Below are 15,326 nucleotides of genomic sequence, written 5' to 3' on the forward strand. Positions count from 1 at the left end.
CCTCCCGGCCGCGGCTGCGCGGCTCGGCGCTCGCCCCTCGCCGCCGCCCCTCAGCAATGCCCCCCGGCGCCCCCCGGGCCCGGCGGCGCCGTGGGCGGGGGCGCGGGGGGCAGGAGGCGGGGCGGGCCCTGCCCTGCGCATGCGCGGCGCGGCGCGGCGCTGGGGATAAAAGGGCAGCTGGGGCGGCGCGGGAGAGGCGCTGGGGCGGCGAGAGGCAAGGGAGGGGACGAAGTCCTTGGTTTCTTGTCTTTACGCCACCTACCCTCCTTTTCCGGCCGTCGCCACCATGGTGAAGACCGTGGGCAGCCTGGTGAGTTGCATGGGCGAGGCTGCCGTGTCCTTTCGCCGTGAGAGGAGCGAGCGGCCGCAGGAGCATCACTCCCCGGCGGGCGGGCTAACGGGGAGGGAGCGCTGCCGAGGGCGGCTTGGCCGGCGGGGGACCCTGCTCGGGCTGCCCTGGGCTCCCGAGAGGCCTTGGCCCGCCGGTGATGGCGGGTGAGAGCCCGTGTGCTGCCCGGGCAGGCGGAGCCTGCTTCAGCCATGCGGCGGGAACGGGGGAAGCCGCGCGGAGGGCTCGGTGAGACCAGAGGGAGGGAACAAATAACTGCGAGACCTGGGGGCTTCGGGGAGCCGGAATGAGATGCGGGGTGATGCAATTTCACGTTATGGCACGTTGTTGCTTATCGCAATTTAAAGTCTTAAGGAAAAGGTCGAAAAGGTTTCTCAAGCGGATAGCAGGGTGCTACAGCGACAGGAGGAGAGGACACAGTTTTAAGCTTCGTCAGGGGGGATTTAGGTGGGACATTAGGAGGAATTTCTTAGAAGACAGGGTAATTAGGCGTTGGAATGGGCTTCGCAGGGAGGTGGTTGAGTCACCGTCCCCTCAGATGTTTAAAGAGGAGCTGGACGTGGCACTGAGTGCCATGGTGTGGCTGACAGCGTGGTGTTGGGTCACAGGTTGGACTCGATGATCTCGCAGGTCTTTTCCAACCGAACTGATTTTGTGATACAGTACCATAATTTAGCAGTTCCGATTTGCCTTACGTACTGCTGATGTGTAGGGGACCAGGTGACTTTTTTAGAGTATGGTCTAAATTCTGTTGCATTTCTGGGCAGGACATAATGGAAAAGTTCAGCCATTCCTGACTTGAAAGGAACTGCTAGAGCCCGTTCCCCATACTTAATCATCAGGAGTTGCTGGTATCAGAAGTATTTCCCTTGTTATGGTGCTGTCTGACATATTCACAGCCCTAATACACCACATCACTGTGTGCATGAGTCTGTGAAGACGAACACATCTGTGGCTCTAAGATATAGAATAGTAATACAGCCTAGACCAACACATGGAGAATACCCTGCTGGTGATGAAATAGCATGTGGTCTTGTGCACAGTAGCTGATGTGGTTGATAGATAACAGAGTTTTTGTTAGCTGTAACTTAGGAGCTCAAGTCTCAAAAAATATTCTCCATGCAATCTTAGCAAGCTCGCCATTTCAGGAAAAATCCTGTTGGGCTAGTCTCACCTTTCGAACTTGAAATTTGGTGCAAATGTCAGTTTGATCTCCTTTTGGGGCATCTGCAAGTAATGCTGTGTGGGCATCCTGTAAGGCCCCAAAAAGTTGCTCAACAAGATCTTTAACAGGGTTTACAGCTGTTCTTTTGCTCTGAGTTAGACATAAGGGAGAAATGCCAACAAGATGTTCTCAAGAGGTCAAAACAACAAAAAAGACTACTGGCAACTTTAGAAAATCAGAGAACTTTAGCAAAAGGTTTAGTGCAACACTCAGTCAACATAAAACGCTTCTCAAAGCCTTAACTCAGCCTATTCAACTTAGCAAACTCTTAAGTCTGTTGGTATCAAGTTACTCCAAAATTCTGAGAAGAAGGAATTAGAAGAATTCCAAGAACAGACAGAAAATACATAAAAAAAGGGTACATATAGCTACTAACTGCTGGGTCCCAGCGGTATTCAGCTGATACAAATTCCAAGAGGAGGTAGGGTCAAGCCATATGCTAGCAGCCTGTTTGGCCTTAAATACCCCTTGCCTCCAGGGTGCCCAAGATTGGTGGACACTGTGTCTGGGATACAGGCTCCAGGGGTGGGCGGTGTGCAGAAGTGCGCTGCATCACCAGAGTAAGGCCTGACCTGCTCCTTGCGCCACATATTTACGCCCCAAAATGTTTCGAGACTTCAGTCTTTCCAGTCTCTCACACATCCAAGTTTGTTTTCCAGCCTGTGCACTTCTACAGTCAGTTCACTTTATAAATGAAAGGCAGGTCAGACGTCTCCCGCTGGACCGCAAAAGTGTTGACATCTGATACATAAATATACAAACTAACACTTGTGACCACAGGTCAAAAACCGGTGAATGCAGGAAGAAGAATGAAATGCTTTATCATTCTGGTCCTAGAGAGACAATGGTGTGTCAATGCAACCTGGAATTGTTATTCTGCTTTTTTACCCCTTCTCTGTTTATGGTGGCACAGGAGGGGCAAACTTTTGGTGTAAGGTTCGAGGTTTATTTTACGCACAGGAGCAGATTAAGCGCAGCAAGTCAAACCTGGCACTGGAGGAAGAGCCTGTTCTAAGTTAGCTAGGCTTCCACTATCCTCTTAGCTATGAGCATTCATTAATAGTCTGCTGTATTTAAATTGTAGTTAAAGCAAATTTTTGTTATTCATGGAGAGTGTGGACTCAACAGTCATGCTGACAACAGCATTTTAACGTCAGTGACATCCAGAGAATCAAGCACAGTGCAGCTGGGATTTCTGGATTAACTCTGGTTTTCAGTAAAGCAGGTTTGTATTCTTCTCTGATACAAAGGGAAAAACCCATTCTTGCCCTGTCTGCAAGAGCTTCTATGAGTAAGAGCTAGCTAGATGAGGCCCTTCTCCCATCACACCTCTTCAGAAACAGACTACCTTCTGAAGAATGGCTGCTTTCAGGGTTCTTGACTGATCTCTGTAGTACCTGCTATAGAACAGAAGGAGCAGTATTTTGGTCGTTTGTGGCCTCGAGATCAGTGACTAGTGTAACTTGTAAGGGGGTTTCACTATGAGACATACAGCCTTTTATAGCCAAAGCTAATGGGGTGTATAAACTAGTGCTGCCAAAGCTTTCCTCTTCCTTCTAGCTCTCTCTTGTTATCTGAGTTAAAGAAAATGCTGAAAAATTGCATCTTTTGCTAGAAGTGATAATTTTAGAGGGGGTGCGTGCTAGGGAGTTCAGGCAGTTGAACCTTCGGTCTGTTTATGCTAGCTTCTGTATTTAGAAAACCCCACTAAATTACATAGTAACAATTAGCAGTCAGCTAATGACCGGGCAAGTTCAAGGGTGACTTGATATGCGTTGAAAATAATGTTTACAACCAAGCTTTAATCAAATCTGCCAGACAGTGTGGACCTATATCATCTATTGCTGAGAGCAGCAGACTCCTTTCAGCACCATTTGTGGCCACCAGCCTCTGTTTTGAAACACTACCTGGTGCTGGGAACACTGTCAGTAGAGACTTTCATTGTTAGAGCTTCTTGCTTGGCTCTTGAGGACAGATGCCTGCGACCAATGTGTTTGTTGAAGGTAGCATGCCCTTTTCTCTTGGACAGCAATACAAGTAAAATGAGGTCTTATGTGTGTTCAGGGAGGTTGTAGTTAAATAGTTAAGAAAAGAAAAAAAAACAACAACAAAAAACCACCACCACAAAGAGCAAACCAATATTGACCATCATGCTAGCTGAAGTTTCCCCAGTGAGCTGCTACCTGGAGAAAATGCCGTTTAATCAAGCTGTAAGATCCTCTCAAAGCGTGATAGAATAGTCTTGTGATGAGAGGTTCCCCTTCTGGTAAGAGAGATTAAGTTTTTTATAAAAAAGCTTGTCACTTTACAGTTAACATGAAAGACAACTAGTGAAGTCAGACAGGTCAAGCAGCTTGTTTTTTTGTTTTGTTCCTGCTACTGTATTCTTCCAGGGAAATTAAGCTTACTAGAAAAACTTTCAGAACTTCTCACTAGTTCAGTATTTTTTTAACTTGCAGGGGTAACACCTTTGGACCCAGCATCTCTTTTCACTGCAGGAATTTTGGCTGATAGTGGAGATGATTTGCAGGATAACACTAGATTTATAGTCAGGACCAGGTCACCAGTTGTGAATGGTATATGTGACCAGCTGTAATTATGATGCAGTCCCACTTTCTCTTTGTTCTGTGCAATAGCAAACCTGAGGTGTGTGGCCATATGATGAACGAAATCCAGGGCTGGGCTTCCTTTTGCAGAATAACATAATTATGTAGCTGGAAAGGAAGCTTACACGGGTTAAAAGAGGATGGTCTAACTGGCAGCTGTGGGAAGTGGAATCAATAGAGTGGTGATGTTAGAGTGCAGAGGTCTGAGAAGCTATACCAAAAATCAGCAGTAGGATTTCAAGGCCGAAAGGAGTGAGGCTTGACTGAGGAATTTATGGTATAAGTACTGGGAGGGAGCAGCAAGCGTGGATTGCTGTGTACAGGGACATTCAGCATTGTTGGTGGGAACAGGTGCAGGAATGCATACTACGTTAGTACAGGAGTAGGCGAATGTAGAGAGATGGGAAAACTTAACTGTTCCTGTCTCTTTCAGAATGAGAGTAGGTGGTGTGGAGTGTTACTACTGGTCTTGTAGCAGAGTAGACTGTGACTGTCCATGATGCAAGGATGGAAAAACCAACGTGGATGCTGTGTCTCTGAAGAGAGCTATATGGGGAGGGAAAACATCTGTTAACAGGGAGATTTAATGCTGAATTTATTTGAAGTTACAGGAAGCTGAGAAGACTTTCACATAGGATTATATGTACATAAGAATGCTCATGCAGGATCTCTGCTTGTTTGTTAAATATATTCATGTCCAGTTTAACTTTTGGCTCCACACCTGCATGACATTTAGGTCACTAGAGTTTAATCGCAATTTACTGTGGCTGACTGCAGAAGCAGGTATGAATTAGTTCAGTCCTGTACTAAAAAAACTCATCCTGTGTACGTCTGGCAGTAACCATACTGTTTTCAGTCAGCTGCTGCTGACAGGACTCCAGTGCTTTGCTCCATTAAGCTATGGGGGACTAAAGCAGCTATCTTTTGAAGTTTATGCTAACAGCTCTCCTGAAGCTTGATTGCCAAGACAACAAAGTTCAAAATTATTGAAGTGGCTCATACTTCCTCTGACAAAGATATTGTCAGGAAGTTGGTGATCAGCACTTTCTCCTTCTGCCTGAGATACATATCTGCCTTTTGCTAGAATGCAAGTATTTTTTGCTTTTAATGTCTTTCAGTTCTATTAAAGCATTCACTTTTTGACAAGCAAAGATGAGTAATGGCATGTAAGGATGCTTAGTTCCAAGAAATATTGTCCAGTGATGATTCATGTGACTAAGTGCAACACACAGACTCGAAGACTTGAATAAGCATTGGGTGTTTAATTGTGTAGTCTGTATGTGTAGCATTGCTTTGGCTAATGATGTCAAATGTGGGTTCACTTGGCAAAATAACTATCCTATGAGGTTACTTTCAAAAACATGTGTGTCTACAGTAAAACACACAAAATCATTTTAATGTTAGCCATTGATTGGAAAAGTCTCCAGATTGGAGGCCCATACAAAGGTTTGTGTCTGTCTTTTTCAAATTCTGCAAAGGAAAGTCTGTCCCAGAGGAAAACAGAAGTCTTACTGCTAGGACAGAAATGAGAATGTGGATTATAAAAAACTCTAAGGATCATATTTTGAGGATAACACAGAGTGGTCAGAATTAAGCTAGAGACTTTCTAGCTTGTTTCCACAATTCAGTGTGTTTGACTGAGCACTGAGGTTGTTTTCTAATTGATGAGTCATAAGACACTGACAGCTGCTAGCACCAATGAAAACAATTCATACTGAAGCACTTACATGATGGTACAAATAACCCAGTTAAGTGTTAAAGACTTGCCATAATGATTAGAGTGTTAGGTCTGAGAGCAACCCAGCATTGGGATTTGTCTTATATAATTTAGAAAAAGAGGGGGAAAGTCATTAATGTATTCAATTTTTTTTTTTTGTAGGTTGAATTTGAGGCAGAACTGAAATCTGCTGGTGAGAAGCTTATAGTAGTTGATTTCTCTGCCACATGGTGTGGACCATGCAAAATGATCAAACCCTTTTTCCATGTAAGTAGTTTTTCTGGGTTTATTTCTGCATTAAATTGTATATAAATGTTTGTGTTGCTTCACAATAACATGGAGTAAAGTTCCTTTGGCCTTATGTGATTGCTGGCATTTTCTGGAAAAGTGAGAAGTTGCAGAAGTATCTATTTTTAAGACTACCAAGTGAAATAGACTGACCATTGATATAGCTGGGAACTAATATGGAGTTTAGCTTTTGCCCTGCATTTGTCATGTTACATGCATTTCAATTGCATTCTATCAAGTGGTGGTATACAGAGAGGAAACAATGCTTATCCTTCTGTAAACAGTTTACATTAACTCCTCCAGCTGTGTTTAGGTGGCTATGTTATCTCCTGATAAAGGATGAGAAGCTGTAGCACCTTTTGGTGATCAGCTGAAGGCTGCAAGAGAAGGCCTTCCACCTATGTCTTAGGATATTTGAGTCTTTCTCGGAAGAACACATTTCCACAGATTTCTCCAGAAACTATCGACAGCAGAACAGAAAATTTTTGCTCTGGTAGTAAAATAGCTGCTTTAAGATAACAGAGCATGTTTCACTAGCAATTTAAGCAGCACCAGCCTTTCAGTTTATATGAATGCATCTTTTCAGGCAGCTTTCTTGGAACACTGTAACTGCATAGTTCTTTTTATTTCTTTCTAGAGTTTGTGTGAGAAGTACGGTGATGTGGTGTTCATAGAAATTGATGTGGATGATGCCCAGGTAAGGTCTGGGGTGGTGCTGAGGGAGAACAGCTAAGGACTTCCACACAAGTGACAGACAAGAATTCAAAATGTCTTCACACATACTGAAGCAAAACAAGAGTTTACTTCAACTTAAAATTGAAACACAGGGATTTAGCTGGAAAGATTTTTTTTCTTTTTTTCAGGGAACACTTGACCATAACAAAATGCCTTGGTTATCAGCACACTCGAAGTCCTATGGCATGATATGGTCAGATAACTTGGAAACACTGACCCTTTACTTTAGGAGGGAGCATTAGTCTAAGGTCTTAAGCCACTTTGATGCAGTCTTCCTTAAACCTAATAGTTCATAACCTACTGATCTATCTGGTCCCTCCACTGGTCTTGGCATTGTTTCCTCTTTCATTAAAAATGAAATTAGGTCTTGAATTAAGTGCAATAAAATGTCTGCTGTGTTGCAGTTTCAGAGTTGTCAAATTGATACTTGAAAAATATCACATGGAAGCCAAGAGTTGCCATAGGGCTCTTCAGTCTTACAAGCATACATCTGTTTTGATGCAGAGGTCTGTTTGTTTTTTTCCAAACACAGAGTAAGGTTAAGATTTTTACTATTGCATTAATTAAATGTTGAAAAAGGGATCTTTAAGGCTTACTTCAGGGAGATGTTAACATGGCACTGGTTTTGCTAGAGATGGACTAGCAGAAGTGCTTTTGCTTTATCTTGAGCAATAATGGCTTTATCCTGTCACCTCAAAAGAAATCAGCTGGAGTGGATTCTAGATTTAACATCCTTAAGAATGTGCCCAGTTGAAGATGGTTTTTTGTTTCTTCCAGGATGTTGCTTCACACTGTGATGTGAAGTGCATGCCAACGTTCCAGTTCTACAAGAATGGAAAGAAGGTAGGCTCTGACTTTTTGGGACTGGAGCAGGCAAACTACAGACTTGAAAGTAGATTGAGAGTGTTGGACTATTTAGTCTGCTTTCTCTTGATTATGTCTCCATGGTACCACTAGCATTAGGGCACTCCTGAGAGCAAGCAAGTTCATCTTAGTACTGCAGCAAATGTAACCAGCAGTTAACTGGTGGTGCAAACTGTGTTGTTCACAGGTAGTGAACTGAGTTACAGGTCCATCTTACAAATAGTTTCATGAGAGATAGTGGAGTGAGATGTCTGTGTTAAGACTGCTGGTCTATCTGCCTGGCACCCTGCTTTTTACTTGGTCAGTGTTTGTTATCTGGATGCAGCTTGTGTTCAAGCAGAGACATGACTATAGGTGCCTATGGAATCCCACCCAAACGGAAGTCTCTAACCTGGCTGAGTTTTTGAACAACAAACAACTGTTTAGTTTCTTTCACAGAGAGGCTGTATAACCTTTGAAGTGAAGGTCCTGTCCTTGTTAGAGGACTGAACAAACCTCTTGTGTCTGCTCTGCCACGAGATGGATGTGATGGGATGCAGATTGTGCTCTGACAGCACAGTGGGCTGCCTATGCAGGGTAGTTTGAGCAGTTCTCTGCCTGAACTTGCTGAGCTGAATGTGTTGTCTTTAGGTTTTTGGCTTGATAAGCAAGCTGAAGGTAGGCTTTTCTAAAGGAAAACAATGCTTGGGTATAAATTTCATGGCTGAAGGAGATGGAATTGCATCGTGGATAGTTGAGTGTCACATCTAGGGTGACTTTGAGTTCACTATGGTGTCAGTATGAAACTTTGACAGGTATGTTAGGGTGAATTTCTGCAACTTCATGATGTTATTGGAAGAATTGTGATTACAGTGTGACAGTCAGTGTGTGGCTTTTTGTATCAAGCAAGCAGTCCCATGGCCTGCAGTGCAGTCTGCTCTGTACCTTGCACTTCTGTAGATACAAGAGGACAGAGCTGTTTTTGACACAGCATATGAGTGCTGCCTCTGTCTTTCTGCCCTGTAAGTTGCAAGAACAGTTCTCATGGGAGGCCAGGCACAGGGGTAGGTTATTTGGAACAGTCCTTCCAGAATGTGATTGGTAGGGTTCTGACCAACTCAAGATGACTTTGAGCTGCCTCTTGAGTCTCTTCAAGACTCTTTTTGAGTTTTACACAGTATTGATTCAGGATCAATGGTAGTCTGGAAGTGAATTTCGATAGTCTTTTGTCTCAACTTTTGCATGAGTTGAATTGAGTGGGGAAATAAATAATGAACATCTACAAAATACTCCCTGTTTTGAGGGTGGGAGAAGTTACAGATTTTTAGCAGAGTTGAACAGGTGTGTATGTGACTGGATGCTATGCAACTAATGTTAAGAAGCATTGAATGCAAAAGTTCTAAAAAATCAATCTCTCTTTACAGGTGCAGGAGTTCTCCGGGGCCAATAAAGAGAAGCTGGAAGAGACCATTAAAAGTCTAGTCTAATCTCCAGCCATGAAGACATTGAAGCATGAGTGCTTTGGCTAAATTACAGCCTGCAACTTTTCTACTTTAAAAAAAAAACTAAACAAGCTAGCTAGATTAAATGGTGCAAACTATCTTCTTGGTCCATGTATATGAGTACAATAAAGTATAAACTCTTCACTTTTGGATATGCTGTGTGTTTAACAAAAATATTAAGAATTTAATGATGTCAGGGGAGTGTCAGGTTTTTCTGTGTTAAAGGAGTACTGTCTATATACAGACAAAGGCAACCTCATCTACTGTTGGCTTGGGATCCATGATAGTTGCTTTAGGAGGAGTCTGCTGCCACCCTACTCAGATGGTAGTCACCAGGTTATAATCTGGTTTACAAATACAGAAAGAGTCTCTGAGAAATGAGGGTAGTCACTGGGTGGAATAGTTCTTTATTTTGTTACATCTTTTTAGTTAAAATACTTTAAAGGGTTTCAAGCTGCATTTTAGACTTCAAAGCTAAGACTTGTCCTTCCCGAGCATATCAGTCCTACCATGGAAGTGCAAGGTAGAACTTGACTTGCTGTCTTTTTGCCTTTTCAATTTGCCTTGCCATTGATATGTTTACTTTCTGGTTCTATTAGTAAAAAAGTGCTTAGTCACAGTTGGGCTGCTTTGTTCCTAGGCAATAATCTGGAACAAGTGACCGAGGAAGTAAAACTTGTAGTGTCTTAAAGGTCGAGAATTTTAGATTTATATACTCTTGTAATTTTCATTTGATTGCCCTGTTGCACTCTTAGAACACATTTGACATGGTGTTGGACAGTAAAGTGGACTCTGTGGGCCTCCAATCCTGAATCGAGCTGTCCTAGATGAATGCTGACCTGCCAGCCTTTTTATACCTGCTGTTCACCTACTCTTGGCCCTGTAGCTAAGGGGAATGGTGTTTTTTTTTTCCACTGTATCAGAATGGCTTCCTTGCTGGTTTGGATGTGGTCCTTTAGAAGAACTCACTAAAGAAGGGAGCAGGGCTGTAGGCTAGCAGTGGGTACAGCTTAGTGAGCTGTGCTGCTGGACTTCCTGCTGCATATGCAGACAATGTGGGATGAGTGAGCCTCTTGTCTTTGTGGTAGGGAACTCACCTGTGACTTACGCTCACTTCACAAGCATGCATTAATTTCTTGATGGCTCTAGAGGACTGGGGGCCTTGAACAGCTTAATGTATGCGTTCCCAATTTGAAACAAGATTTTTCTAGTCCAAGAAGTGGCCGCACCCTTTACTTGAGGATGAGCCATCAAGGCTCTTCTTGGATATAAGTTCTAAGTTGTGATTATACAATGAGAAGAACATGGGAAATATTTTCCATGTAGCTCTGGCTATTTCACTAAGAGAAGTGCAGCTGCATGTTTGAACTGTTTAAAGGTAAATGGGAAGCCACTAAACCAAGTAGTGGCATGGACAGACTGATGAGGAGAGAATAAAATGAAGCTGTAGCAAGTATGCACTATGGACACTACACCATCTGCAAACAAGCATTGCTTCTGAAAGCAGCTTCTGTGTGGCCTACTTCTTACTTTTGGGCAGGAACTGTGAGCAAGAAAGGTTTAAAAAAATTCCTGCTGAAAATTCCAGATATTCAGTAAGAGGTCCTAGCATCCCCCTTCATCTTTAAGAAATAATACTGAAGTGTGCTGCAACATACAATATTTCTGCTGAGGCAAGACTAGACCAGGTTGTTGCAGGGGAAAGGTGCAGTCAGTGGTGCATTGCTGCTGCTGTGCTGAATTTAACACTTCATTTACTTTTTTAGTAAGATGCTACTCTGTAGTAGCCTTGGACAATCCAGGTGACAGTGACTGGAAATTCAAGTAATGATTGGGAATACCAGAATATCTGGAATACCTCTTCTGCTGAAGCAAGGGGTGCAAAGCTGTTCTTAAAAGGGCAGCGAGTTCAGCTTCCTGTGCTGCAATCTTCCCCTCCCAAGAACTGGTATGTAGGCATACTGTGATGAAAATAACTTGCATGCCCTAATTTGAAAGATGTTAAGGCTTGACTCTTTGAGGAATATGCAACGAAATAATATCTCCATGTTAGGTAAACTTTCCCTTTAAAGGAAACAAAACATGGTCCTCAAGCGCAGTGTTATACCAGAATTTGACTGTAGTTGGTCCTTGTTGTTACAGGTGATGGAAAGCAAAGCCTATGCTTTGTTCTGGTTATATGTAAGGAGCCTCGGTTCCTAGAGCACAAGCGCCCCTACTGGGAGGAGAGAACCCTAGTTCAGGATGGGAACTGGCTTGAGTCTTTCAACAGGCAAGGACAGGTGTTTCAGTCTAACAACGTAGGTATAGCAAATAAACATTTTGTTCTAAATGGAGTGAGTATGAGTATCCTTGCTAAAGCCTTGGGCCATATGTCCTCCCACGTGAGTATTAAGTAACGATACTTCATAGAGAGCTCAGTGGGTGCATTTTTTTGCTTGTTTTTTGTGTGAAGGTGTGAGGCCAGTATAGCTATGTGCCAGGCAGTAGCACAGCATTCACTCTTTCATTAAGCTCTGTGGTCCGCTGCTGGCATGAATTGGCTGCTTTCATTCAATGATCTGCAAAGATGCCTGTAAGAGGGAAGTGGGTAGATGGCCAGCTGACTTGAATGTTTGGTAGACTTGATGTACATGGCAGACGAAAAACAACATAGAAAAGTTTCTTCTGGGAATAAGGGTTTCAGGAAGAAGTTCTCCCCTTAGGCAATGACTGCAGTCTGTGTCATTTGGCTATGAAATAGCTGGGATCTGTGCCTTGCTGTCAAACAAGAAAAACAAGATGTTTTTGTCTGCAGGCCTGTTACATAGCTTGCTTATAATGGGCTGGCCAACCGGAAGAGAAGTACTTCCTTGAGTACAGCAATTAAAACACGTAGCTGGAATAATTAGGCATAATGAGAGAGGACTAACTAACATGAAAGGAAGGGCCAAGGGATCACAGTGGGTGGACAAGTGAACTGTGCAGTGATCAAATTGCAGTGGAATAGTGACACTCCTTACCTCCATCCAGGGGTTCTGAAAGGGCTGTTGTGCACTTGGGGAAGTGCATGTTGCAGGTGAGATGCTTAACCACCCACGTGTCTCTTTGAGCCCTTTCAGTAGTCAACTGAACTTCTACTCCAGCCAGCCATCTGCTTTCCATTCTTTCCTTGACCTAAATGAAGTTAGACTTTGATTCTCCTCTGGAATGAGTTCAGTAGGAGTATTGGTAATAATTTTAATGTTTAATTTCTTAACTGTTTATACATCAAAACTAGCTGCATCTACCAAGCTAAAAAATTATTCCTATTTTTTCACCAGTGCCAACAAACTGGCATAGCAGCTTCTCTGTGTTGTGCTCTATTGACATGCAGGTCTCAGCCACCAAAGGAATTGGCTTGAGGAGCAGGCTGTTGAAATCCTTGCTGGATGAACTTTGTTGTGCTGGTTCCTGGCCCTGGCTGGGAGAGTCTGACTTGGTAAAGGCGACTTACATATGCTTTTTCTCATGTGCTCTTGTTCCTTTTTTCCTGCCGTTATAGTTTAGAGCTTTTATTTAAACTCAGATATCATAGAGGGCCTTGGCTTTGGCCATTGTCCCTTTTGGAGCTGGCTGTCAGGGGTTTTATCTGATGTGGTGGCAGCTTTTGGTCCTCACCAGAAGCCACCCCTGCGGCCTCCCTGGTAACAAAATCTTGATATGTTTGAGAAATTGGAAAAACCTGAGGAGATGGTGGAGAAAGACATCCACTTGAAATGCAGTTTTTCCTCCTATGGTCCAGGCTGGTAGACAGACAAGGTGAGGGAGGCATAGGAGCTGCATGAAGTTCTATTTCTACCTGCAGCTGACAAACACAAGCTTGTGACATGCAGGTCGCCACAAGGTTGCCACAGCTGTCTGTGGGTTTTATACACGTATATGTACACAGGCAGGCTCTGGGAATGCCTTGTGCTTGTACTTTTCTGACAGTGCTGGGGTGATGGTTGTACCTTGAGGTAATGGGTTAGAGGGGAATGCGTGGGGGAAGGTGGATTCCTACTATCCTGGTGGCACCATCTGCCTGGCTTACAGGAATTGGAGCATCTGTCATGTACGTGACAGATGTATAAATGGGACTCTAGGGGGTGGTGAAGCCCAGCATTAGGTCCAAAGGCATAGAAGGAAGAAGAGTTTTAGACCAGGCTTGGGTCATCTTCCCTCTACTTGAGTAAGTCCACAACATTTGCTCAGTGAGACACTGAACTCTGGTATTTCAATTTTCTTTGTTTCTAGTTCTTCTGAGAGGGGAACTTGGGGGAAGCACACACCATGAACAGTACTCCATCTGTGAAGCCTGCTGATAAGAGAAACACAATAGGCAGTTTTAGCACCACTTAGCAGGATTGCTCCAAAGTCTTTCAGCTTCCTGGGAAGCTGAGCCCACGCTGAGCAAGTGATGATGGGCTGAGGATGGGGACAGGAGGTATCTCCCTATGCTGTAGGTAAGGGCCAGCAGCAAGCTAACTTCTCTAGAGGCCATGGCATGAGATGAACAAATAAAGTAAGGGGTCATGGGAACAAGAGAAAATCAAAGAATTCGAGATGTGGCTTGCTTGCTTCAGTACAGGCAGAGGTGGTGGCAGGTTTACGGTTGGATTTGATCCAGCTGGGGAATAGATCTCACACAGGAATGGATGCTGTGGCTGGGCCATGGTGTCTCATGACCCCTCCCCTGTGGGCAATTACCCTGGGGGGACCATGAAAGAAGCTCATTAGGCAGCAATGCATTCCAGGGATAGTTCCCTCATTTCAACAACCCACAGTCCTTTGGAAAAATTTCCAGTGCTTCCTGAGGCCACCTTGGTGTGGCAGGCCATGGTGAATTCCTCAAGAAGGGTAATCACTATGTCCTGAGCTCAGACAAGCTATTGCTACCAGCCCCAGCTTCACATTGCTTAGGAACAAGACACAAAAGTTGGATATTTATTAGTCTGGAACCATTCTAGAGCCCACTTCATTCTGCACAGGCAAGCATAATGTGTTAAGCAGTTAAACCACTACTCTAGAAATAGAAATTTCATTTAGAAATAAATGAAGAGCTATTTTAGCCAACAAATGATGAAGCCTGCAGCTGTTTACTTTTAAGATTAAATAAACTCTTCCTCTTGCTCTCATATATTACATCCTTAATTAACTGGGATAATAAAGTTTCAAGAATACCACTGCCACCTTACTTGTAAAGTGCAACTTATGCAGTGGCACAAACATGATGGCCATGTGGACTAGAGAAGAGCTGCACAAAAAGACCAGCGATGAGTATCAGCCACAGCTGCCAGGTGATTAAGAATGACCACTGCACCGTGGGAAGAGCTGACACCCTTTCTGCCTTTGCAAACACACGCAATGGAGAACTGCTGAACTGACCTAGCCCGAGGCAAGCCCTTGCAACACCTTCTGACAGCCAGTGGGACCACTGGAGCTCACCTTTTCCTAGCAAGCCTTTGAGCTCAGTTCATGATAATGTTAGGGGAGGGGGTGCCTGGCAGAGTGTTTGCTGCTTACAGGCCCTGTGCAGCTGTCAGAGGACAGGCCGGACTGCCTGCATGGCACTACCCACGCTCTGCCCCCTAAAAGCACGTACAGCCATCTACTGGCAGAAAAGCCAATCCCAGCAACACATTGCTGCATCCGGCACCTTGTTAACTTCATCACCCTGGCTGTACTCTCAGAACTAGCTTGCTTCACTAGCCAGGGGAAACAGAGAAACCTTCTGCCTTGTGCCACTGCTACAAGGGGAAAAACCACAATTTTTAGTATTTCCTTTTTATTTTCAATATGTGGAAAAATCCAGGTATTGTTCCACAAACAGAATTTTGAGGACAACAAAGCTTACAGTAAGAAACTACTGCAAGATCTCCAGACAGTGCCAGACAATGAGATATAATTGTCATTATTAATGTGGTGGCAGTGTTCTTGATGTGTAACAGAAAACTTGAATTTTCAGGAAGATATAGCTATATTCCCCAGAGAAGTTCAGAGGTGTGTGGTGTTTTACATAGAAAAATTATACTTTCATGTTTAAACAGCCTTGCAAAATCAA

At 43.8% G+C, this 15,326-nt stretch overlaps 1 protein-coding gene across 1 annotated transcript; it reads left to right on the forward strand.

Annotated features, from left to right (window-relative positions):
* Positions 1 to 123: 123 nt before the first annotated feature.
* Positions 124 to 9,409, forward strand: LOC106857810 (thioredoxin). Its single transcript, XM_014884101.2, has 5 exons — positions 124 to 310; positions 6,060 to 6,164; positions 6,823 to 6,882; positions 7,698 to 7,763; positions 9,188 to 9,409. Exons 1-5 carry the CDS (start codon positions 287 to 289, stop codon positions 9,248 to 9,250), a joined length of 318 nt encoding a protein of 105 aa, XP_014739587.1. The 5' UTR covers positions 124 to 286; the 3' UTR covers positions 9,251 to 9,409.
* Positions 9,410 to 15,326: the final 5,917 nt, after the last annotated feature.

Source organism: Sturnus vulgaris, chromosome Z, assembly GCF_052056855.1.
Source record: "Sturnus vulgaris isolate bStuVul1 chromosome Z, bStuVul1.hap1, whole genome shotgun sequence".
NCBI lineage: Eukaryota > Metazoa > Chordata > Aves > Passeriformes > Sturnidae > Sturnus > Sturnus vulgaris.

Excerpts from the sequence above, each read along its gene's own strand:
- LOC106857810 (XM_014884101.2), top strand. The coding sequence starts at position 287 with ATGGTGAAGACCGTGGGCAGCCTG. Across the intron at positions 6,165-6,822 it reads TGATCAAACCCTTTTTCCAT|AGTTTGTGTGAGAAGTACGG; the intron begins GTAAGTAGTTTT and ends ATTTCTTTCTAG. Across the intron at positions 7,764-9,187 it reads TCTACAAGAATGGAAAGAAG|GTGCAGGAGTTCTCCGGGGC; the intron begins GTAGGCTCTGAC and ends CTCTCTTTACAG.